Genomic DNA, 25,490 nt, shown 5'->3' with positions numbered 1-25,490 from the left:
TTGTGTTGTAGTTTGATGTAACCTTTCCCCAAGAACAAGTTAGGAAAGAAAGATGCATGGCTGCAGCAGATCATGTGGTACCGGTGAGCTCTGTGTTTGCAGGCATCTTGTTCCAATCAATGTGTTAGAGGGGAATTTTTATGTTGGGACTAATAAATCTCTTTGCAGGTCTCTGTCTGAGCTGTTGAGAGCACACACCTGCTAGTGCTGGCTTGTTGGACCACCTCACACATTGTACTTCCCTTGCACTACTCTCTCTCTGTTGGTATTCCCCATCCACCTGCATCCATATCTTCCTCTTCACAGGATGAAGTTCTCTGAGGAGGGATCATATTTCAGTTTTCTTTAGATATGCTGCTAAAAATGATATTAATCTTGAACACAGAAATTATGGATGCTATGGTAATATGCAAGTACATTGTTATTCCTCCCAGAGCAATTCATGCTGTTTGACATTAACAGGTGGTGAGATGAGGGAAGAGGAACTCAGCAATGTGAAGTTTGTGAAATCTCCTTATGTTGTTGATCTGTCTAACACCAAAAAGTATTTTGTGCCTGGAGCTCCCTTCTCTGTTGTGGTACGTAGTATTTAGCCATTTGCGTCCATTTGCCTTCATAGCAAGGGATTTATTTCTGCCCTGTTTATAAAATTCTGACTGATCCAGTGGGAGCTCTATAGGACAGAGACCTTCAGGAATAGGTCTGGTACAGAGCTACTGCTTGTGTGTCCGGTTTGTCTCATTTCTATACATATCGAGCCTGAGTGGGGAAACTGAAGTCAGAAAAACTGTTTCTGTCCTGGAAGTCATCTGTGCAATGATGCACCACAGGGCTTTATAAGACAGGTAGCAGTCTCTTCCTCATTTACATACAGAGAGATTAAAATAATAATGTTTTATTGAATTAATCCTATATCAAATTAAAATTCTGAAAACTAAAACAAGTTAGTTTTTTTTTGTAAAGAAAGCATTTAAGTTTTTGAGTTATTACATTTCACACCTATAGGTTTTTATACAAAGTTTTCTACAAAGAGTTAAAGTTAGAAATTTGACTTAGAATAGTTAAAGACAAGTACCTCTGGGATAAACTTTAATCTAATAGATGCTAAGTGAAAATGTGGGGCAGCTCTTAATCTGTGTTCACAGATCTTTATCCTAGCTGAAGCCCAAATTGAATTAATTGCTGCCCCCTTCTCTTAAAGCTCAAATTTTCAAACACTAATGCATACATGTTTGTATTCCTTCTCAGTTTATAAAAATAATTGCTTCTTATTTGTGGGCATTTTTTAAACCCAGGTGTTTCCTTGAAGTAACAGAAAAAGATTTTTTCCCAATAGGCATCTGTCACTTTGATTGATGGCTCTCCTGCTGCCTCCCTATCTGTCACTACAACCATTACCTTGCCTGGAAAACCCCCAATGAAGAAGACTGCAGTTTCTAATAAAGAGGGTCTAATCCCCTTTACATTCAACATCCCTGGAGATGCTCAGATGCTTCAAATAACGGTAAAGAGTATCCAAACATCCATGTTTAAAAATATACTACTGAGGGTGACTCGTAAGACCATTACAAGTAACTATGAAGATGATCAGTTTTCATTAAATTAGCACGGATGGTGGAGTGTGATTTCTTGCACCTTCTGCACAGGTTTGCCCAGATTGTGTAAGATATGTTTGAGACACCAGAGGCCTGACGGATGTCTCACTGACGTGAAGGACACTCTTATACATTGGAGCTGTACAAGTACATACATCCATGGTAGTGATGCTTTTGGGGGGGTTCGGATGTTCATTTTCCTGTTAGGAAGGATGGGAATGGGTCTGTAAGGAATATCAGAATGAGAAGATAGTGAAGAAAAAGGTCGTGAACATACAAACAGTAGGCTACATCAGGACACTCGTAGGTTTCAATTATGTGCACAATAGGAAAAGGGAAAAAGAGCTGTCAAAGTACAAAATAATTTTGTGATTTTAATCCATTGATTCTGATTCAAAGAAAGCAAACCCTGAAAAATATGAAGTGCAAATACAGCAAGAGACAAAAGAGAATAAAGTAATTAAGTAATTAAAATCCTGTTGTTTCGTGCCAGGTCTTGCCAGTGAGGTTTCAGCAGTGATTCATCTCATTTTCTGAATAACCTGGCAAGATAAGAATTAAGGGTGACACTCCATATTGTCTCCTGAGGGCCACTTCACTCACTCTTTTCTTCACTCTTTTCCTTTTCTTCCCTGACAGGTAAAGGCTGAAGAGGGAAAAGAAAGATTAGAATCACCTGAAGCCAGCATCAGAGCTGAAAGATACCAATCTGCCTCCTCAAACTACCTCAGCATCAGCATCCCACATACTGTCGTGGCACCTGGAGATAACTTACATATCACCTTGAATGATATTCATCAATCTGACAGTGAAAAGATTGACTATTTCTATTATATGGTAAACAGAACAGTAGCATATCAATAATTTCTTTTAGAAATCATGCAGCCCAGAATCTCTATCTAGTTGCTAACACGTGGGAAACTGGAGGAAATCCAACAAAGGGCAACTGAGATAATCATCACCCTAGCACACCTGACCCACCAAGACAGGCTGAGGGACTAGACTTGTTCAGCTTGGTTAAGAGGCTAAGAGCGAGTTAATAGCAACCTGAAATTCCTTGAAGCGGGATTACAGACATAATGGAGACAAACTTTCCTAAGTGGCACCATGCAATATAACACAAATAAAGGCTACAAATTATGACCTGTAAGGTTCATTTTAGAAAAAGACTTTTCACTAGTGATGAATTCAATATTGGAAGAGGTTCCTCAATTTAGGGAATTGCCATCCTCAGAACCATTCCACATTCAACTAGACTTTGTCTTACACTCATCCTAGAGCAGGAGTGGACTAGAGATTTCCATAGGTCACTTCAAAAAATTATTTCTACCATTCTGTTATTTTTATATATTTTTATATGGGTTTGAGTATGTAATATACAAATCTCTGTGATTTTTTTCTTCTAAAGAAGGACACATTAAGTACAAATTTTATTCTGTAATTTCCAGTACAGTCTAAAACTAATACGTCCATATGAGATAATGTTTGTCTGCATAATTATGTGGATATTTTTGAAAGATATTAAACTGATAGCCTTGAAAGGTGAAATCCTAGATAGGTAACTACTGTAATATCTATAATATCTCTTAATCCTCATCTCATTCTTTCCCACTCCTTCCAATCTGTATTCTTTCTTCATAATAAGCCAATATTAAATATTATGGGTATTGATCTGACTACCATAAATATCCTTCTTTCCAGTGATTACAGAACTGCCCATCTTGGTGTGGGTAGATTATACCTTATGTACCTGTCATACATAAGATTCTGTCCATGCAACCAGAAAACCTAGGCAGATTCTAGGAGATGTTTAGAATCTCAGAAAATGCCTTTTATGGTTAACTCTTGTTTATTTCATGAATAATGCGTGATTTTTGTATTACCATGGCTTCTTATTACCTGCAGCTGATGTTAGTTAAGAGATAGGTCACTGTCATTTCCTGTGATGAAGGATGATTGAAGGCATTGGCTGTTATGGCCCTCAATAATATCCTGAAATTTCAGCTGAAAAACTGTTCTATACATGAAAAGCAATGAAGCAATCCCGCTCAGCTTTGAATCAGGAATGTGAAGTATTTATTTTGCTGAAGAAGACAGCAAAATGTGATCATGGATACATTCCAGGAGTTAATCTGTCGAATGTCAAGTGTGTTTATTACCCTTCTCCCTCTCTTTGTCCTAATTTTCCAGGATGACTAGCACCACAGGCATCAGTTCCAATTAATTTTTAATAGGGCTCTGGTACCTTGGAATAATGGTATCCCTAGGAGTTAAATTTAGATTTGAGGGGTAATTTTCATAGGTCTGGAATTGTTGCTGCTGGGCTCCAGGAAGGCACAGTGCTGGGCAGGCAGGGTGAGAGGCACTGCTGATGCCCAGTGGTGTGTCTCTCTCTCAAGCTTTGGTCACCTAAATGAAGGCAATGAGGATTTCAGACTAGGTTGTTGCATGTATCTGTTTCTTCCTGAAGCCTATTCATTATGTGTTTAGGAAAGCTGAAACAGTGTTTTGGGGAAGAAATGAATTAAATAGACAAAGATGGGCTGAATTCAGCTAAGGGCCAGCCTGTGATACTTTATCCTGAATAATACTTTTTGGGTGAAACCTCATGTCCAACTCTTCCATACCTCCTGAAAGATTAAGTACTGATTACAGATTAAAAATAAGCAGATGCTACCTTCCTAAGCATGACGACCTGTTATTTTAGAAGGCAAAATTGAGACTGCCATCTGGGATCTCCCCTTTCCAAGCTGCAAGACTGAGTAGAGTGTGTTAGATTTGTGCTTAAACCTGAGCCACGGGACTAGTGTAACAGAGGCTTATGATCACACTCCTGTGCTAGAGGCATTGTGTGCTGGTCTCCTCCAGGCTACTGGTATGCAGGCTGGGAATTAAAACTAGTAAGTGCCATGAGAAAAAAAATTAAACAGAAACAGCCTCAGAAAATTCTATGTATCTATATATATACAATGCAACATAATACCCAGTCTACTGTGTTTTCACAATATTCAATTTCTGTTTTTTTCTGCCTTGCAGGTTGTGGCAAGGGGACAAGTTGAAGTGTTGGGAAGGGTCCCCTCCTCAAATATAGTAATAAACCTTAAAATCACACAGAAGATGGTGCCCGCCTTTCGCTTTTTAGCCTATTACTTCATTGCAAACAAGGGCCGTCAAGAGATTGTCGCTGATTCTGTATGGGTGGATGTTATGGACGTTTGTGAAGGAAAGGTACTTACAAAGCAAGTAGCTTCTGTTACTGTATTCCAAAATAAAAACAAAATCATGGGATATCAGCAAAGCAAGCATACACTTGGGGTTTAAAAGTGAAAGATATATCATTTTTATTGAAAAAGGGAATTATTAGGGTTATTGCTAAAAGGTATAGCTGGGAAAGGCTTTCAGGAGTGATGACAGGGTTAGTCTTCTTCCATACTATAGGTTGTGCCTCAAAGAGATGAAAAATATAGTTTCAAACAGATAAATCCCCTTCTCAAAGTGTCCATGTATTAGAAAACCTCTTGGTAACAACAATAGAAACACTGAGAGCCAGAATATCCTTATAACTTTGTCCCTTTGTAGTGAGATGTGTCACATGAAAGAAAGTGATACAATTTATTAGGGGTGAAAGCAACTGCTGAAAAATGCCAGCTGTCTAAATTTTTTTTTCCCAAGAAAATGTGATAATCCATTGGGAACAAAATATTTCAAGGAAAACTGTCCATCTTTACTCCCAAGCCAATTCTTCATTCAAATGAAGAAGGCAAAACCCAGTTGCATTCAAGTTGGCATTTCTATCAATAATTCCCTATTAATTTCATAACCATCACATCTACTTACTCCTAAATCACAGAAGTGTCTATATCAGATATGCACCAGATCTGAAACCAATCATGCTGAAAAATTCAGGTATGAGGTGAAAAGGAGGTACTACTGTTACAGACTGTTTTCAGTCAATTTTGTACACTAATCAGCCTTTTGCGGTATTGCATGGCGATTTTGTTTCCACTGGAAAATAACAAAATTGTGTTGAAGGCCCTAGTTCAGCAAACCCCCTACGCATATTTTTAATTCCCATTGGTACTTAGGTGTCATTGAAAGGCAATGTCTGACATCCTGTACAGATACATCTTTTAAACCCCTACGTTGTCCACCAGTGGGAGAAATCTGCATCTGTGTCTTCCAAAAGGCTGAATCCCAGGTGAAAATACTGTAAAACTGCCCACCCAGCCTCTAACTGCTGACAGCCTCAGCTGACAGTATTCCCTGTCAAAAGAGTCTTTGTTTTTTATGAACAAATGTGATATTTTTTGTTTTAATCTTTTCTATTTAGATTAAAGTGAAAACAGAACGTGAGAGATACCAACCAACAGACAACATCAATTTACTGATTGAAACGGATCATGCGGGAACAGTTGCTTTAGCTGCGGTTGATAAAGCAGTTTATATTCTGAACAAGAAAAATAAGCTTACAGCCAAAAAAGTAAGATATCTGTAAGAGGAAAAGATCATATCTACTAATCAAGTAAATTTTTCCATGATTAATTAAAATGTAATTAATCAAATTAATTAAAATGTAATTAATCAAAATGTAATTAACAGCTATTAATGGCTTAATCACAGCTTTGACCAACTTGAAGGTGTTTTTGCCTTTGCAATTTAGGATCTATTTAAGATTAATGATGTATTTAAGATCAGGATTTCCGTGCTGCAGCAAACAAGCTTGTAAACTAAAAAAGAGTTACTTGAAAACATTTCCCAAATAAAGCATCCCTTAGCTTTTATCTCAGTTTCCAAATGCAGCTTGTGCCACCGATTTTTCTTGCTTCTGTGAGTCAAAGTCTACAATAATTTTTTAATATGTATTAAAAACCCACATTTTTCTGCAAGTATATACAGTCCATCTACGCTATTTTAATTGGCAGGTATTTAATGCTATGAATTCGTATGATCTTGGCTGTTCAGCTGGTGGTGGTGCAGATAACGCTCAAGTTTTTACTGATGTTGGTCTGGCCTTTATATCAGATACTATTAAATCAAATTCTCGGGAAGGTAAGTGCAATCTCCCTTTTACTTTTTATGTTTGCACAGGACAACTGTTTATCTGGGAAGGCCAATTACTTAGAATTAGAAACATTTTTGTTGTGATGTTATAAGATCTCCTTTGCCTGTGGATTTTTCTTCTGTTTGACTACCAAGTACTGGCAGCTCAGATATAGCCCAGTTCATGGCTGCTGGTCCTTTGGTGCACAGCTCAGCTGGGGCAAGCAGCAGTTGGCTAATAAGGTAACTTGCCAAATTGCAGATCTTCTGTGAATGAGATGGCTCCTAAGTTGGGTCTTCCATGAATGATCTGAATGACCAGGCTGTTACTGTCGTAGTATCATGACCAAGCTCTCCTGTTCTACTTTTCCAGACTACAAATGCCTTCAGGCTACCAGAAGGCAGAAGAGATCTTTGGATTTTCGGAAGGAAATGTCAGGAATTGGTATGTCTGTTCATCTGGATGTTCTGAAAGGCCTAACAGGGGGGTAGCAAAGGGAGTTGTCTGGGATCTAGAGGAAAAGAAGTGAAATGATTATAAAGGATACCAACATATTCATAGTCCCAGTTCTCAAGTTAAGTGCCATAACCTAGTCCAAGTATGTATACTATGCTATGTGACCTGGTGCATCCTCTATCAAAACAACCCAAAAACCAAAACCAGAGTGGCCTGTCTGCAACTGGAAACTAATTTATCATTTTATAATCTCAAATGTGAAGTACTTCAACTAGTTATGTCACAGAATCAGTCATGGCTTTAAGCTTTTTCAAAATTTTTTTTATATCCAGAAAATGTTTTATAGATCCTATTTTCTTTTCTTGGCATTCTCCTTCGAAGTTATGCCAGCTTTAGTACTTTTTGCTCCAGTTAAGAGAAGAGATATATTTGGTTTGAATGTAAAAAATATATTAATATTTTACAGAAATTTATATTTTCTTGTCAGAAGACAGGAAGGCTTGAAGCTGAGATCTTCCTTACTTTTTAAATAGATCTCTTTCTTCAAGAACGAGAATTTTGCCATGGCTATTTCTATTAAGATACTTAATTCCAGTCTTCCAAGGAGGCATTTTTAATTCAGAGTGTGAATTTGATAAGGAAGTTTAGAACAGAATATTTGGGACGCCATAGGGCCCATGCTTTCCTCCTGTGTTTGTGCACTGGTTTTAGGATGGAGAACAGGTCTTCAGCTGAAGGTAGAATTTTACAGTAGAACTAACTTTAACTTCAAAAATGATAGGAATAAGCAAGATAAATGCCTTTACACTTATTGCTACTTCCACAGCACTAATTCTAGGCTTTAATTATATTGCAGTCAGCAAATACCAAAACACTGATCTACAAAAATGCTGTCAAGATGGCATGAAATTAAACCCCATGAAGTTTTCTTGTGAGGCAAGGCTAAAAAAGGTGGCTGGATCCACTGAATGCAGAGAAGCCTTCAAGGACTGCTGTGAGAAAGCCACAGCCCTCAGGAAGCAGGCGAAACGGAGGAACAGAGTGGGCTTGGCACGATGTAAGTAACGGTGGCATGAAGCTGTCTAAAGAAAAATACCCTTCATATGGTAGCAAGGGAAGGTTAATGGGCATTTAATGCTGTGAGGCCAGAGGGACATTTTCACATCACTATTTCAGTGAGCCTCAATGTAGTGCAATCTCCACATACCTGTGCACCTTCACAACTGTACACTATGAGGGTGGGAATGGGATGCGATAACTTCTAGAGTGAGAAAAATAATTGCTTCAGCTGCCTTGGGACTCAGCATAGCCTAATGGAAGAGTTGTTGGCCTCTGCACACACCCTGGGAAGCTGCAAACATCAGAGCAGAGAAGGGGGTGACTGTCTCCTTTTAAGGCTATGAGTGATCTCAGACTGATGACTATTTTATTAGTGGTACTACAGTTATAACACCCAAATACCTCCAAAACACTACCTGATAGTAAAGGGCTACATCAGCTGGGGACAATTTGTCTCTTTCTTCCTTTTTTCTCCCCAAAGTCTATCTCTGATCACATAGGAGCTCAAGTCACAAAAATATTTTATGTTGAAAATGACCATATTCAAAGTGTAAATTCTGTTACCATTTTTCTCAGAGCTTCCCTTTCATGCTCAGCTTGTCACAAATGTGGGAGAGTGGGAACATATTTGCTACACAGTATTAAAATGGAATATTTTCTTGCTTGGCAGCACATACTTAATGAATTTGGAAAGACAAATTATCCTTTTGTTCCACAATAATCTTTTGTCATTTATTCCCTTTTTTCAGCATTTTTTAATGCACAAGATGAAGTATTTTCAGTCAGGGTATTTTTCATGCTGTTTTCTCTCAGACAAACTGACTCCCTTCAAGACAGTGTAAGGTCAGCAGCCAAAGACTTCAGAACAGAAACCCCACTCTTGTTTTACAGACTATGATGATCATGAAGAAGAGTTTGATGAAACCGCTGTTGACTTGCGCAGTTATTTTCCTGAGAGCTGGTGGTGGAATTTTGAAGAAGTGAAAAGTCCTGGAAAGCATAGGTACTGTATTAACTGACTAGGTAAATACATCAAAACTTGTCTAGTAAAGTGTATATAAATAACAGCTTTATTTGCTATCTGATACTAAGGACATCAGAACATTTGCAAGTATTTTTTCTCTATAATTGAGGGAATATTTTTTCCTGTACAATACTCAAACTTCAACAAATGATAGTGTTTATATTTTATATATCCTTCCTCATACATTTTATTTTGTGTTTCTTAGAGTACAAAACTTTGTTCCTGATTCTATAACTACCTGGGAAGTTCAGGCAATAAGCATATCTCCCGCAAAAGGTAGAAGTATTTGTTCTTTTTATTTGTTTCTTTGTGAGGATGAGTAGGGAAGGTGTATTTTTTAAGACAGAGAAACATTAACATTGTCACAGTGAGACAGTCTATACTGAAAAACACAAAGTGTTTTGATCATGATATTTACTCCTCTCTTTTATGCCATATTAAAGTCCAGCCATAATTTAAGGGATAGTAATACATATTTATAAAACTATTATGAAGTGGGTGCTGAAGGAGGATGGATTATGCAACCAAAATTGTTTCTTATTCTTTCCAATCTACAAACCGTCTCATTTTATCTTCCATGTGGCCAGGAAGCCACAAGAAAGGTAACAGTAATAACACGACTTTTATTTGAATGTTTCTGGGAGTGAGTTCTGGCCATGTCAGAAAAGCATCAACGTCTGTGGTCTCTGGAAAGCCAGAGAGAAAAGCATCAGGAGACTAGTAGAAGATCAGCATGGGTTGGACACCAGACAGCCCATGTTCCCAGGTGCTGCTTTCTGGGAGCTCCTGCAGGCTGCCAGGATAATGCATGAGGGACAAACTGTCCGTCTAGTACTGTCCATTCCTCTTCAGAAAGGGAAGCTCAGCCAGGGTTACATGCAGTTTATTTAAAGAAAGTGAGTAATGTTCATTGTGTTTTACACATGGCCTGTGCAGGAAAGCTGGGACACAATTCACTCACAGAAGCTACAAAAACTCCTGCCAAATTTTACCTATGAGAACCATGTCAGTGACTCCAGAAGGCAAATCATCTACCCCTGAGATGTTTCTAGCGAAGCTGAGTTGAAATGCTTTCTGGATATGCCTGTCTCCCTCTGCTGCTCCTGACCTCAAGGGAGGCTAGGCAACGAGTTTTGATTAGAAATTTAACTTTTTATCAGCTGATGTTAAGTGTGTAATTCTCACCTCTGTTTTTTTTTTCTTATCTCAGGATTTTGCATAGCTGACCCCCACAGCTTTACAGTTTTCAAGGATGTTTTTGTATCCCTGAGATTACCATATTCAGTCAAAAGGCATGAACAACTAGAAATAAAAGCAGTGGTTTACAACTATCTGCCCAAAGATCTCCAGGTAGTATTGCCACCAACTTCTGTGCTATATGCATCTATCTAGCTAGATATATAGCTATGTAATAATTAAATGTAAATGATCCAGCCACCTTTCAGTGCCCTCCTATACCTCAGACATGACAGTCCCATTTTGAAAATCTCCCCAAGGACAGGATCCCCTTCTACTTGCTAATAATACTTAGTGTATAAAACAGATTTTATTTACCATATTATCCAGCCAAATTCCTTGTCTTTGGGTATGTCTTCTCCCCCTTAATTGAAGCAACCTGTTAGTTTTTTGATGTCTATCAATCTGGGCGACACCCAGCTGCTGAAAAAGCAGGTACAAAAGATACAGAAGTAAGTTACGATCAATGCAATATGCTAGCCACAAAATTCATTGTGCATACTATGCAAAGCCCCTTTTTGTCTGCGCGTGACTCTATCCAGCTCTGCATATGGCCACAGTTGTCACTGGGTTTAAGGCCTCCATTAGCTTCAGGCTGATGCTTTGTTTTTCATCTCTTCCCATCTCTCAGACGGCTTTGCTTGACCAGCACTATCTGAAATGTGTCGAATAGTGTGTAGCTGGGATGTATAAAAATGAACTATCTTTCCTACTTCCCTGTGGTTCAGGGATAGGACAAAAGTATATTGCAATTCAGTGTAATGAAATAGTTGCTGATTTACCTTCACAGCCCTGGTCAATGTTGATAAATGTTAACAGACCAGGGTCATCGAACTATTCAGTTGAAGGAGCCTCCAAAGTTCTTTAGTCCAACCTGCTGTGCATAGGAGGTCCAGATAAGAGCAAGTTGTTCGAGGTCTTGTCCAGTCAGATAGGAAATTTCTCCAACGGGGAAGACTCCACAAACTCTTTGAACAAACTGTGCTAGCATCTGATTACTTCTTGGTGAAGAGTTTTCCCATTTTATAAGTGGAGAATAGTAAATACAGGGGAGTGAAGTGAAAAACACTTTTTGTCTTGCAAAATGTCTGCATTGCTATTTCATTTTTAAGCTAAAGCTAGTCTCCTGTTATATCTGCTTCTCATTGCCTATTCTTGTGCAGACGTGGTGGAGCTGGAGTGTTTTTCCTGTGTGGTGATGCACAAAGCCTGATTGCAGTCATTGCCTTGTCCCTGCAGGTTACAGTGACAATGGATGCAGCGAAGGGGCTGTGCACCGCAGGGGCAACGGAGAAGGCTGTGCAGCTGAGGCTGGTGGCTAAAGCAAACTCTGCAACACCAGCTTACTTCTCGGTTGTCCCTCTAAACATGGGAGAAATTCCAATTACTGTTACTGTTTTTGACAGCGATTCTGGGTACGGTGACAGCATTAGGAAGAACCTCAATGTTGTGGTACGTATAACTAGCTGAGTGCAGGTACTTCACAAATATGTGTTTTGCCTTGAATATAGCATTCATTTTGTGTGGAGTTCTTGTAGAAGGAATGAAATTATAGAAACATAAGCCTGGAAGTCATTTCAGAAAACCTGTTACTCAGCAAGGACTGAGCTATTACATGAGAAGGAAGAAATTTAACTCTGTGGTAGGCTTGTGTGTAGTGTATGTGGAAAGAATCGTGCTGTATAGCAAAAGCATCCTTCTACCCATCGTACAGGAACAATTTCCTTCCTGCAGTCAGTGCCCATCTCATAATCTTTAACATCTACTTGCTCAATCAACATTTATAAAAAATCCTTTCCCCTTATGAAGCCAAAGTTGAAGAAGTCCATCTAGCAATATTTTGAGAAGGGAACATTCTTTGTTAGTCATAAAGTTAAACTCTATTTTATTCCTTCTTGTTAATGGATCCTGAATCTTAACAGTTACATAGGTAAAACACATACATACAAAGGTGTGGAGCTGATTATTTAATACTTTAATTCTCTTTCAAGGTTATGGAAAGGAGGAGCTTTTTAGAAAAGATTACTTTTCAGGAGTTGATATTGACCAACACAGACTCACTACCATTTATGGAGCAGATCATCTTGGGTGCCATCTCACGGCACATACAGGACAACTGGGTGATCAGGCCCAGTCAGCATGGGTTTATGAAAGGCAGGCCCTGCCAAACTAACCCAATCACCTTCTATGACAAGGTGACCTGCCTGATGGATGAGGAAAAGGCTGTGCATATAGTGTACCTGGACTTTAGTAAAGCCTTTGGCACAGTATCTCACAGTATTCTGCTCGAGTAACTGGCTACCACTGGCCTGGACAGTCATATCTTCCGCTGCGTGGAAAACTGGCTGGATGGCTGGGCTCAAAGAGCGATGGTCAGTGGAGTTAAATCCAGTTGGAGGCCAGTCACAAGTGGTGTCCCGCAGGGCTCAGTGTTGGAGCCAGTTCTGTTCCATATCTTTACAGCAACCTGGGCGGGGTCGAATGCACCGTTAGCAAGTTTGTGGATGACACTAAACTGGGAGGAATTGTTAATCTGTTGGAGGGTAGGGAGACTCTGCAAAGGGTTCTGAACAGGCTGGATCGATGGGCTGAGACCAACGGGATGAGGTATAATAGGACTCTGCACTTGGCCTACAAAACCCCTGTGCTTGGGAAGGAATGGCTTGAAAGATGCCTGGCAGGCAAAGATTTGGGGGTGTTGGTTGACAGCTGACTAAACATGAGCCGTAAGTGTGCCCAGGTGGCCAAGAAGGCCAGTGGCATCTTGGCTTGTATCAGAAATGGTGTGACCAACAAGATCGAGGCAGTGATTCTGCCCCTTTATTAAGCACTGGTGAGAGACTGGACCTCAAATACTGTGTTCAGTTTTGGGCTCCTGACTACAAGAAACACATTTAGGTCCTGACGCATGTCCAGAAAAGAGCGATGAAGCTGGTGAAGGAGCTGGAGAACAGGTCTTATGAGGAGTGGCTGAGAGAACTGGGGTTGTTCAGCCTGAAGAAGAGGAGGCTGAGGGGAGACCTTATCACTGTCTACAATGACCTGAAAGGAGGTTGCAGAGATGTGGGTGTTGGTGTCTTTGCCCGAGTGATAGGGCAAGAGGGAATGGTGTCAAGCTGTGTCAGGGGAAGTTTAGATTGAACATTAGGAAAAATCTCTTCACAGAAAGGGTTATCAAGCACTGGAACAGCTGTCCAGGGAGGTGTTTGAGTTACCATCCCTGGAGGTGTTTAAAAAGCAGGTAGATGAGGTGCTTGGGGACGTGATTTAGTAGTAGACAGGTACAGTTGGAGTTGATGATCTCCAAGGTCTTTTCCAAGCTAAGGCTTTTATGATTCTATGATTGTAGCGGCCAAGTAGTGAACTAAGGGCTATTTGCAATACATGCCTAAAGTGCAAGATATGAATCTTTGTACCAATAATGTCAGAGGATAGCCATGCAGGTAAAGATAAGGCATGGGGTGCTGGGAACCTGCTGTTGTTATAGGCCATAATTTTCCTAGAGACAGACACAGTCTTGGAGTTCAATGCTACACCAAAACACCAAAAGTATCCATAAAAGTAGCCTTATTAAAATGGAAAATGTAGGATGAGGCATGTGTGGCAATCAGAAGGAAAAAAATTTATGTTTTACCTACAAGCTGGACTGAGAACTTCATGGATTTCATAGATGAAAAGTTTAGAAAAGTAAATCCACCGGTGAACTTGACTTCACAAAGCTGAGGTTTAACTTTTGGAGTTTAATTTTTCTGGGTGAGTTTTGGTTAAAGGAATTTCATCCAGCAAAATATGTCAATAATAACAACAAAAAAAAAGTCAATAGAGTTTATTAGTATTTTAATTGAGAAATGAAATTCTGCTTGAACTTTCAGTTTTACCTGGAGAAATGTCACTCCAAAATAACTTAGTTCTGCCACCTGCTGGTCTAGTGCAGTGGCAGAGTGTGGCTTTCATGCAGCTTAATTTCAGGTGTGAGTGCTTGTAAAAGTTTTACTTTTCTTTCCTCAATTGTACAGGCTGAAGGTGTTTTACAGAGAGAGGAGAAAACGATTTGCATCAACAGTGATGGTAAGTTACACAAAAGAATTCGATGACGGGGTACCCTATATTTTGAGTTGGAGATAGGTGTTGTAAAGCCTCGTGTGAATACTTGATGGGTGAAATGAAATACTTCTTAACATACAAACATTTCTTTGTTTGACCAGAACTCACCATGAATCTTTTCATCCAATACATAGCAATAGACTCAGGAAAGAAAAATAATTTAAATCTAAAGGTTTAGAATCAATTTGTATGAATTCTGCATTTCAAAGTAGCGTTCTTTAAATATTAAGTAAGCATCTACTTCAATTACTAATGGGCCTTAAAAGGTTTTTTTTAAAAAGCCTTATTTGAAGCCAAAACATTTTGGTAATGATTGAAAAGCATGTTCTAAAATAACACTATATGTTTTTCTGTTTAAAGAGGCTGAATGTGGATATCTGTTTACTATGTCTTTACAGCAAGGTCCCATACTCTGGACCTGACCAGGCCATCTGATATGGTACCAGATTCTGACAGTCATGTGTTTGTTAGCCTGAAAGGTAAACATAATTTTTTGTCAATAATTTCTCCACAGGTGGCAAGAGATATGCCCCTTTGTGCTGTTCATTCCTGAATGTCGAGTCCTCATTTTGCCCTAGATATTCTGCTCTGACTCACGTGGTCTGTGCTCCATGCCAAGGTCACAAAATGAAACAGCCCCAAGGCTGATCCAGTACCTTTCCTCTCTCTAGTTAATCCTTCTCACTTGCAATGGATATAATAGCTTTATGAGGTCCACCCTACCTCACTGTGATCATGCTAACAATATGCACAGTCCACAGGAGAATAACCCTACACTGCATGTAGGTCCCTAGAATCATAGAATGAGTTGAGTTGGAAGGAACCTTAAAGATCATGTAGTTCAAATCTGCTTTAGTCTACAGAAATAAAGATTCCAGACTCTGAGGTTTAATTTCTGGGAAGTTCTGCATTTCTAAAGAGAAGATATATGCAACTATATATTCATTAATTCAAATAATCGTATAAATATATACTCATGCACATGCATTTTAAAAATATCTACTAGTAAGTACTGTTACTAAAGATAAAAACATTTTTTCCTAGAAAATGTAAAATAATGAATTCTTGACACAAAGGCTATTGACTTTGGTTTCGAATCCCTGTTTTAAAGTATGGGGATGCTTGAATTCATCAAATGAGAAAATTGCAGAGAGGAAAAAAAAACCAAACTCTCAGCACAAAATGTTTGGCATGATTAAGGCCAATCTTTTTCCTTTGGGAGGATCAAGTCTGATTTGACAAGGCTTTTTAAGCCCAAACCTGAAGCACCAGTCTTTCCTCCTTTCCTTGCTTCCCTACCACCAGCAACCTTAGGGCTCTTTCACCTCTATACTCCTTTACTGTCCCAGGCTCCTCTCTCCAGCTTTCCCAGAGTTTGGCACATTATCCTTGTTCTGCTCCAACTTTGCAACACCTTAAGTACCTGAAAACAATGTTTAATAATGAGAAGTGTTGGAATGTCTATCTATAGTTAGTCCCACCTTTCTTCATGTTACACCAGCTAGCTTCAAACATGACATGCATTATGCCTTGTGTTTTTTACTACAGGGAATATTATGGATGAGTCTGTTGAAAATTGTCTTAGTCTCACTGGAGTTGAGAAACTTATTCAAGTGCCCACAGGCTGTGCAGAGCAAACAATGGTGAAAATGGCTCCTGCAGTCTATGCTATTGAGTATTTGGATGCCAGTGAGCAGTGGGCGAACTTTAATCCTGAACAGAAGGAGGAAGCCTTTAGCATGGTTGAAAAAGGTACACAATAAAAAAATAAAAATCCCTTTGCATTACACACTAACCATTGCTACTTGCCAAAGGACTGAGCCTTATCTTAACACGGCCATGCAGAAATGCCTCTGACAATTTGCAGGCAGACGTGGAAACAGAACTGGTAAGGAGGATTTAGGTGACTAATTGCATACATTTGACATTGCACGGTATTGACATTCACAGCCCGCCTTCTCTTTTGTCTAATTTAGAAAATAAGTCCTGAAATGATCAATTTCAATTCTTTCTTTAAATGGACAATGAAGGCCAGTTGATCATTTCCTCCTAATGTATACGTGCAAATAGATCAAAATGAATCTTATTCTAAAATTGCTTATTTCTCCCCCTGGATCATCGACAGTGCTTAGAATAATCAGCTGGGGATATAGATATCTCTGATACAGATATCTGTATTTGGCAAGAGGAATACTGCTGAGGAAACTGCCAACGGTAATCATACTATCAACACTTTCTCTTCTACGCTCCTGTATCCATTACATGAGCTCAAATGACTCCAACACCCTCAGACCAACCCAGAGAGGGTGTTTCCTTAGGGAAAGAACAGCTACAAGGCTGTTTCTTGAAAAGGCCATTTTAAGACGTGATCCAAAGAACAGTGTTAAATGCACAGCAAAGCCAGGACTACAGCATGTGGAGGTGAAAATGTTCCAGCTCACAGGCACTAACACAGAAGCAAAGAGTTGTCAGTATTGTAGCAGGTATAGCTGATCTTTCTAACTGTAGTGGTGTGCAAATGATATAAAGCAGTATAGTGTACGTATCTTCAGGATCTTCAGACAACTTGTAAGGCACATTTCATCCACGAAAAATAAGGGTATAAATAGAGATTAAAAGCAGGCTAACAGTTGCTCGATGGAGGTCTTTGACTGTATATCTAAGATTGCCTAAAGCTACATGAGATCCTGCTGATGAGTATTTGGTATTATCAGCAGCATTTAGGCCATGTATTATGTTTCTATTGATTTTTATCAAAGTACACTAGAGCAGAAAATGACTTATATGGCTATAATACAGACTTTGTCAAGACAGTAATAATAGCAGTCAAGATCAGAGGCTGCAACTCGTGATTTCTAACCCTATGTCTGACCCAATAGACAACATTTTGTGTACTTTTCGGTTCCTTGCACCATGAAGTTGTCAACTTGAAAAGCTATTAGAAACAGGAAATGAGTTTTCCAAGATCCACCAAGCAGAAAGTGCTTCAGTATCCATATATCTATAGATACCTGTGGTTTTCAGGTTATTCTCCAGGGCTGGTTAAGTCAAACAAGACAGAGCACCTTCTAAGCCTAACCCTTTTTCTGTGTCAAAGTCCTGCTGACCCAGTCATTTCCTCCTTAATGCACCAGTGAACACCTCCATGTACTCTTCCACTATTCAGTACTAAACATGCCCATGCTAGTACAAGCAATACATGAAAATGCCCCCCCCAAATGTGTATTCTCTGGAGTTATGTGCTGTCTTATTCATGCAGGTTATACTAGACTGCTTGAGTTTCAGAAAGCGGATGGTTCCTACGGAGCATTTAAACACACCCCCAGTAGTGTATGGTAAGTGTATTTTTCAAAATCAGTTTTGGTTCTTTTTTTTTTTTTTCCCCCAAAATATCACTACTATCATTTAATGCATTGCATTTTTTTTTCTGCGGGAACTGATCCAATGGCCATGGTGTTGCTTATGTACTTTTGTCATGAATTGTGAGCCATGTAAGTCTCTGAGCATGTTCAATCCTTGATAAAAGGGGCTTAGGCTGAACTGCTGGTTATTTTGCGTTTGTCACAAAATGGGTAGAAATGTTTACACTGATGTTGAATGATAACTCACTAGGTTCCAGTGAGTACATTGTATTGTATATGAGTCTATGTACAGAATGAGTATGTTTCTTTTCCCATTAGTATACTAATTTATAAATATATGTCAGCAAAAGTTTGGAACTTTTTTTTTTGTACAGGTTAACTGCATTCATTGTCAAAGTACTCACAAGGTGCCAAGAATACATTAGGGTTCAAGACACTCACATACTGAACTCAATTACCTACTTGATTAATCAACAGCAGGCAGATAATTCATTCCATGATCATCATCCAGTAATGAACAGGATTATGCAGGTAGGTCATCAGTATGCAAAAGAACCTATTGCACATTTAGGGCAGTTAGGGACTGAAAAGGATATTCTGAATTGTTGAGTAAGAAGAAACGTACCTAAAAGAAAATAAATTTGTGACATAAAATGAGTTTGTTAAAAGCCCTGTTATGGCAGAGATGTGCAGCTAACCCTTCACCACCTCTATCTTTTTAATCTTACACAGTGGCAGCTGATCTCATGCCTCTAAAGCACTTAAAAAATTAATTCTGAGATCTTGTGTTTGGTAAAAACTTATGCCTTTTACTGCCAAAGGCAATAGACACATAGAATTGTAATTCAGTTTTGAAGGGATCTCCAGAGGTCATCTAGTACAACCACTGAACAGACAAAGTCTGGTTAGATCAGACTGCACAGGACCATGCCCAGATGAGTCTTGAGTACCTCCAAGGATCAGGATCCCACAGCCTCTCTGGGCAACCTCTTTCAGTAATTAACCCCTCTCTTGATGAAAGAAAAATAATCTTAATGATGATTATGATCTCTAGCTGCATATGTCAGTCAACACATCCCCTGTGTTTCCAGAAAGACAAAATTGTTACATTATCAGTGCATCTAGGATATGAAAATAATGTGCATCTTCCAAAGGTCATTGAAAATAACAGATAACGTTGTAGTGATCTTACATAAAAAAAAAAAAAAAAAAAAAAAGTTTTCAAGTTATTATATCTTTGTCAAATCACTAGTGAGGCTTTCATCCTCAACGCCAGTTCCACAGTTGTAATACTATTGTGGAAAAAAAAGGAGGGTCAAGAGTTGTCCAAAGATTTTCTGACCTGTGTTCATGCTGAGACACTTCTTTTCTATTTTACATTTGCTTCAGGAGCTCTGCATGATAATTTTGTGAAAAGACTCTTGTATCTCAAAGAAAACAACATCTCCCTAAGGATAAACTTTTGGGGTTGAGTGAAGTAAAAGGTTGTCAAAGGTGGTAGAGAATCCTGAAGATGTTTTCAAAGCAGGGCGTGAACAAAAGAATCACAAAGAAGAATAGGAATGAAAACACAGACCTTAAGGAAAAAAAGGAAATGAGGACATGGCATTTAGTTTATCAAGAAGAGGAACAAAAAATGATCTAGTAATGGTGTACAAAATCCTTACAGGATAAAAGTTCTGAGTGTTAAAGGGTCCTTTGGTCTATAGAGAATAGCAGAGAAATAAAAAAAACCCCAAACTCTAGTGCTTGGAAATCGAAGTAATGAATATACCAGTGAGAAAATGTAGATTTTTAACTATGAGTTAAATAATTAAATACTTGATTGCCAGCTCTGAATGATGTAGTGGATTCCTAATCTCTTAACGTTGTCTAATGCAAACTGGCTGCCGTTGTAGAAGATATGCTTTAGGTGGACAGAAGTTACTGAGCAAAATTGAGGGGTAAAACTGCATGGTCTGTGGTCAGAGGGTTTGAATGTCCTTGACTCCACGAAAAAATTAATCGTAAGTGTATGACATTTACATTTTCCATTTCATGGTTCATCTTTCAGGGTGGCATTGGGTCAGCAGAAGAGGACTTGGCTTTAACAGCCTTTGTAACCATAGCATTGCAACAAACTGTACGGGTCTATGAGTCGTCTGATGTGGTAGGAATCCTGACTTTTTACCTTTAAATCTGAAGGCTATGGCACAATGGCAAGCCCACCCTACTGTCTTAATGTACTGCAAATGAGAAGGTAAAAGTCTGTTTATATCTGTGGTGGATAGGAAAAGATGTCAAGGCCTGATGTACAACAAGGTGTTTTGAGCTACACACTCCATCACCAACAGCTTTAACCACTAAGCTAAAATGATTAGAATTGTCTCAAAAATTACTGCACTGAAGTATTCCAATTTCCTAGTATTCACACTAGCTGTACCAGTTAGTAGGGCTGGATGACCTTTTCAAATGGGTTCATTCTGTATCCACAGGTACAAGTAGTTAGAAGAGCAGTGGCCTATATGAAAAATCAACTGTCAAGAAATAGTAATTGCTATTCTATAGCCATCACTGCTTATGCTCTGACGCTTGTGCAGTCTAATAGTGAAGAAGCCCAGCTGGCGAAAGAAAAATTAAGGGGCTGTTCTGTTTTTGACCCAGGTACTGGTAACCATTCTTAAAAATTCAGTTAGAGAGCTCCTTAAATACTCTTTTATACGAACAAAACAATTTCAAGTAAATGAAAGCTGTTTAATTTTACAGGAGCGTGTATGTATTTGTGTAATATACTTTATTATTTAAATTGCATAATTAAATATTTCAATGTTGAAATTGTGATATGCAATTTGTGTAATTAATGTCATTATAAAGTAAGAGCTTAATATTGTAAAATTTGGGTCATGGTCTTACCTGATGCTGGAATTGCAGCAATACCATGGTTAATATTTATTTACCTTTTCTGTTTCCCTTTGCTGCGTACCAAAGTTTCCACTCCCATAAAGTGCATTTAAAAAAAAAAAAAAGGTCCAAATCAGCTGACAAAGAAGAAACTTTTGATAGGTAAAAAGCAATGAACAGCTACATGTGGAAGTAGTCCAGACTGGATTTGTGAGCAAGAGGGAAGGTATCTTTTCCAGCCCGTCTGCTTTCAAAGCCGACCCCACCAATTCTGAGTGCTTTGTTCCAGCTCCACGTGGATGTCACCTCTTCCCCTGCAGTGTGTGGCTGTGGCCAGTGCTGAGTCAGTTGGTTGTCTGGCTGTATTGCCACACTATTAATTTCTATCTGTTTGTTTGATAACTACATTATGGTTCAATAGCCATAGTGTAGGCATAGGGAATATGTTTCTTCTTAATCAAGACTGAATTTATGGGCATAATTTATGCTGTTATTTCTTGGGGACCACGAGACACAATGCTACCATTCTATCAGATGGACATCACTGTAGAATGGGATTGTAAGACTGTGACGGCTGGATAAGTCAAAATTGAAACTCATGATTTCCTTTTCCATGGTTTCTGATTCCCAACTGATTTGTTGGTTTCATGATGGCATCAGTATCTTGTGGTTCCTCAGATCTCTGACATTAAATATCTACTCTGTAGAACAGCAGTCATTTTTGGCACATGTCTTTACCAAGGGGTTTCAAATCTGAGTTATTCTTGCAGAAAAGCAGCAGCGCTACTGGGGAAATGGCAAGGATGCGATCTCAGTGGAAACCACTGCCTACGCATTGCTTCAAACATTGCTCCTGAAAGACATGGAGTACGCAAAGCCTATTGCTACGTGGTTGACGGAAAGAAGGAACTATGGTGGAGGATACTGCTCTACACAGGTGTCTGACAACAGTTTAGCTGGAGTTTCAGGCAGAGGGAAGAAAACAAAAGGCCTTTAAACACTTTTTCATTTAGATTAGAAAGTATCATAACAGTTAATCCTGTACTTCTTTGGTGTATGAAGTACTACAGAATGAACTAAAGATTTTGGCTCATGAATTAAAAATGGGCCAAAATAAAACAGTTGCAAGCCAGCAAATATTCTTTGTCTTTATGAAAATTTATAGTAATCCAAGATCAGAACTCTGGGGTTTAAGGATCTTAAATCTAAAAGAAGCAGCTGGGAAATGAAAATAATAGTCTGTGGGGGTAGGAACAGACAGATACAGGAGAACTTCAAAGCAGCAAAAAACATAAAACCGAAGAATGGCTCTAGGTGACTGATCATGTCATCTTACATACTCTTGAAATAACCTGGCATAATTGTTATGGGTTTTGCCTTTCTTTCTCACCTAGGACACAGTGGTGGCCCTAGAAGCTCTGTCAGCTTACAGCATACAGACAATGAACACTGTTCCCACCAACCTGACTGTAAAATTGGCAACACCTGGAAGACGAAAAGACTATACTTTTATTCTGACTGACACTAACGAAGCGATTCAGAAGCAGCTAGAGGTATACAATCTACAATCACTCATTGTTTCAAGCTTTTTATCCTCAGACAGGACAAACATTGGATCAGCTGGCTAGATTTTCTCATGTTAAGCAATACGATGTAGTTGGTTTATAATATTTTCATAATTTAATATGTCAATTAAAAGAACACTTTTAAAGAAAAAAAATCAGCAGATGTTTAGCAGCACACTTTAGAGGTCCTTTCCTGCCTTTTCAGGGATTTTGGTGATGAATGTCCCCTAACAGTGGAGAGTCTCCAGGAGCGCAAGTCTTGTTACTCAATGACACTTAAGGGGAATATTCTGATATTCAGTGTGTTGAGACTTATGTAAATATTAAATGCAGGCTACAGAGGAGCAAGTGATGTTGGGAAAATATATCTCCTGGACCCCAAAATGGCAGAGTAAGATGCACCAGCTGAGTATATTAAAAAATCTTGTGAGACTTGAGGTCTCAACCTCTTCCATAGCTAAAGGTTTTCCCTACTCCATTTCTGAGGGACATAGAAGATCATCAAGATCACAGGAAAACAACAGATCAAGTTCTGAGCACAGACTAATTTTTTTCTCCCCCTTTCGTTTGCAGTTTGAACTTGGGAGAAAACTTGAAGTGTCTGTACATGGCAGAGGAAACGGGACAATGAGTGTAAGCTGTAAATCAGAAATTCAGAGTCCAACTGGACTTATCTTAATCCCTTTTTTTTAAAACAGAGTGAGAAATTGCTTGCCATGGCTTTATCTTTTGTGTTCTTATCTCCAAATTTCTAAAATGTGGGGCCTACAGGCTGTCCGGATGGGCAGTCAATTTTTCCTGTTTTTAACTATAAGTCCATGAAATGCTAATGCTTACAGAAGCAGCTGGAGTTTGAAAGACCACTTTGTGTTTGGAAATGGTGAGTTATCACAAAGATCCCATATCATTAATGATTTGCACACAGGACTCTCCTACTTATACCCTCAAGAGTCCTCTGCGACTAGTCGGACCAGTGAGAGACCAGTGTTTCCCTTCACCTTCCCATGTCCCATCAGTATCTGCTGAATGTCCTGGCTGAGTAAATCCCTTGTCATTTAAATGACGTTTTTAGCAGTCTGCTGTTTGTGTCTTCGTCTTAGATATTAAAAGTGTACTGGTCTTCTGAGCTGAAGAACAACACGTGTAACGATTTGATTTTGACAGTGCAAGTAGAAGGGAGCATTGAGCACTCTGGTGAGTGAAAAGGGAAGTGGTGTGGTCTCAAAGGTGACATATTTGGTCAGATGTTAGCGGTACTTAATGGCTTCTCAGCCTTGGAAACCAGGAATAAACGAATGAAACAAGAAAAGAGAGAGACCTCCGACCTCTGATGAGACGTTGTTTCATTCAGCTTATCAAGATTTATAAATAATGTAATAACTATCTGAGTGACTACCTAGTGCAGTGGGTACCTAACACATACACAGGTACTATTAGTAACTTTTCTTTGTTATTGGAAGGAGAGTGAGGTAAACCCCCCTTATGGTGCCTCTGGCCCACCTCTGTCCCCTGACTAATAAGGGACCTACCATGTGGCCTTAAAAATTCTTTGGGGCATATTTATCATAGGATTTTCTTATGGGCAAGACTGTGCTTTCTGTCCCGTGAAGTTTGTATTCATCATCCTCCCAGCCCATGTCTGGGGTTTTTTTTTCTGTTTGAATAGCTAACTTATGGAGGCAGGAATTGTCCTTTACATATTTATGCATAGCCTAAATGCCATTCCTAGCTATATCTGTTTGTTTTTCTTACTATAATCATCCTCAAAGTTTTAACTGTTACAGAGATGGTGTACAGCACGCTTTTATAAAACCCTTAGAGATGGCATGACTGCCCACTAATATTTACCATTATACAAAAAGGACCCAAATTACCAGGTGCTCAATCAAATTTGTGCATAACTAATCATGTCTGTCACCTCCAGAACCTGCATACTCTTATGAAAACTATGATTATGAGGACTCGGTTGCTACAGAAAAAAGCGCGTTTCAGCCACTGTCTCAAATAGAGTGGTTTGATATCCACAGCAGAAGGAAAAGGGATGTGATCTCTTCCAGTAAAGCAGAATCACTGCAGTATAAAGTCTGTGTCAGGTAGGTCTGCAAGATCAACTCTTCATTAGAAAATGTATTCATTTTTTGGTTTAATTCTTCTTGGACTATGCTCTTCATATCCGCAGCTTGGCAACAAGCCTGGTGATCCTCTGTGAGTATGTACAGAAGGCGAGTCTGCATCTTCTCTACCATAGCAGGAGAAAAGTTTTCACACAACGCATTAGCTTTAAACAGTTTACATAGACCTTAAATGTCCATTCCAGATTCTGTCCCATCAAATTCTGGGGAGACGCTTAAGTGTCTGGCTGGCTAATTATTTGAAAGAAGTCTTTTATTAAATAAAGTATATACAACTGGAATAGGGTAATAACATATTTACAGAGTTTCATTGCATTCTGGAGAGATGCTGTTGCTTCCTTTACGGTCACAACCTGGCCTCATAAAAAAGAAAATATTTCTACTACTATTTGAGGCAGGAGAAGAGACAGAAAATGTATCCTGTCGGGATGATAAAGTAGGCAAAGGCAGAGCTGTTAAGAAAGACATCCTCTCATCCTGAATAGCAATGAAACATCAGCGTTTGCTCCCCTTCACAGTCTGGTAAGGGTCAGAGAATCACAAAGTGGTGGCTGTACTGAGTTCCCTTTCTAGAGATGTGAAGGTTGACAGGAGCAAGTTTTGCTCCCCAGGTTTTTATTCCTGTCTCTCAAACAGCAGCATGAACAATAGCAGGGGAGGACTAGAGTTATCCTAATTCCCAAGATTCACTCTCCCTAGTTAAGCATGTATTCAGTGAATTGTGTGCTGCCTGAATCACCTTCTCCATTAGTTGCTCAGCTATCGATCCACTGTTCTGCAGGACATTGCTGAGTGTTAGAGAGAAGTTTAAACAATAATGTGAAGCTGCCTTTATTGTAGTTAAGACACTGAAGAAAAACTGAAGGCAGTGACTACATCACCATACTTCTGCCTTTGAAGGTGATTGTTTCTGCATATCAGCTATGAAAAAAAAAGCCTAGAAGAAAACTTCAGGCAAGACAACTGGTTTTGGATGACCATTTGACTAGTTTAGATTACTAGTTTTGTCTCATGACTCTTAATGATGTAGGCAGCT

At 39.1% G+C, this 25,490-nt stretch overlaps 1 protein-coding gene across 2 annotated transcripts in view; it reads left to right on the top strand.

Annotated features, from left to right (window-relative positions):
- LOC138734366 (complement C4-B-like) overlaps positions 1-25,490 on the top strand; it is a 61,920-nt gene that overhangs the window by 26,555 nt on the left and 9,875 nt on the right. For both annotated transcript variants that reach the window (XM_069881995.1, XM_069881987.1), the window contains 24 exons: positions 463-578; positions 1,337-1,504; positions 2,235-2,432; positions 4,632-4,823; positions 5,926-6,075; positions 6,518-6,644; positions 7,009-7,080; positions 7,949-8,149; positions 9,043-9,154; positions 9,381-9,451; positions 10,386-10,525; positions 11,651-11,863; positions 14,428-14,479; positions 14,914-14,994; positions 16,064-16,267; positions 17,775-17,850; positions 18,252-18,408; positions 19,931-20,026; positions 20,352-20,520; positions 21,528-21,694; positions 22,152-22,310; positions 22,896-22,955; positions 23,423-23,516; positions 24,247-24,415. In XM_069881995.1, coding sequence (XP_069738096.1) covers positions 463-578; positions 1,337-1,504; positions 2,235-2,432; positions 4,632-4,823; positions 5,926-6,075; positions 6,518-6,644; positions 7,009-7,080; positions 7,949-8,149; positions 9,043-9,154; positions 9,381-9,451; positions 10,386-10,525; positions 11,651-11,863; positions 14,428-14,479; positions 14,914-14,994; positions 16,064-16,267; positions 17,775-17,850; positions 18,252-18,408; positions 19,931-20,026; positions 20,352-20,520; positions 21,528-21,694; positions 22,152-22,310; positions 22,896-22,955; positions 23,423-23,516; positions 24,247-24,415 — 3,244 coding nt within the window. The remainder of the gene's footprint in view (positions 1-462; positions 579-1,336; positions 1,505-2,234; positions 2,433-4,631; positions 4,824-5,925; positions 6,076-6,517; positions 6,645-7,008; positions 7,081-7,948; positions 8,150-9,042; positions 9,155-9,380; positions 9,452-10,385; positions 10,526-11,650; positions 11,864-14,427; positions 14,480-14,913; positions 14,995-16,063; positions 16,268-17,774; positions 17,851-18,251; positions 18,409-19,930; positions 20,027-20,351; positions 20,521-21,527; positions 21,695-22,151; positions 22,311-22,895; positions 22,956-23,422; positions 23,517-24,246; positions 24,416-25,490) is intronic.

Source organism: Phaenicophaeus curvirostris, chromosome 1 (assembly GCF_032191515.1).
Source record: "Phaenicophaeus curvirostris isolate KB17595 chromosome 1, BPBGC_Pcur_1.0, whole genome shotgun sequence".
In the NCBI taxonomy this organism is placed as follows: domain Eukaryota; kingdom Metazoa; phylum Chordata; class Aves; order Cuculiformes; family Cuculidae; genus Phaenicophaeus; species Phaenicophaeus curvirostris.
Note: the sequence above shows the minus strand (reverse complement) of the source record. Positions and strands in the feature narration are given on the sequence as shown.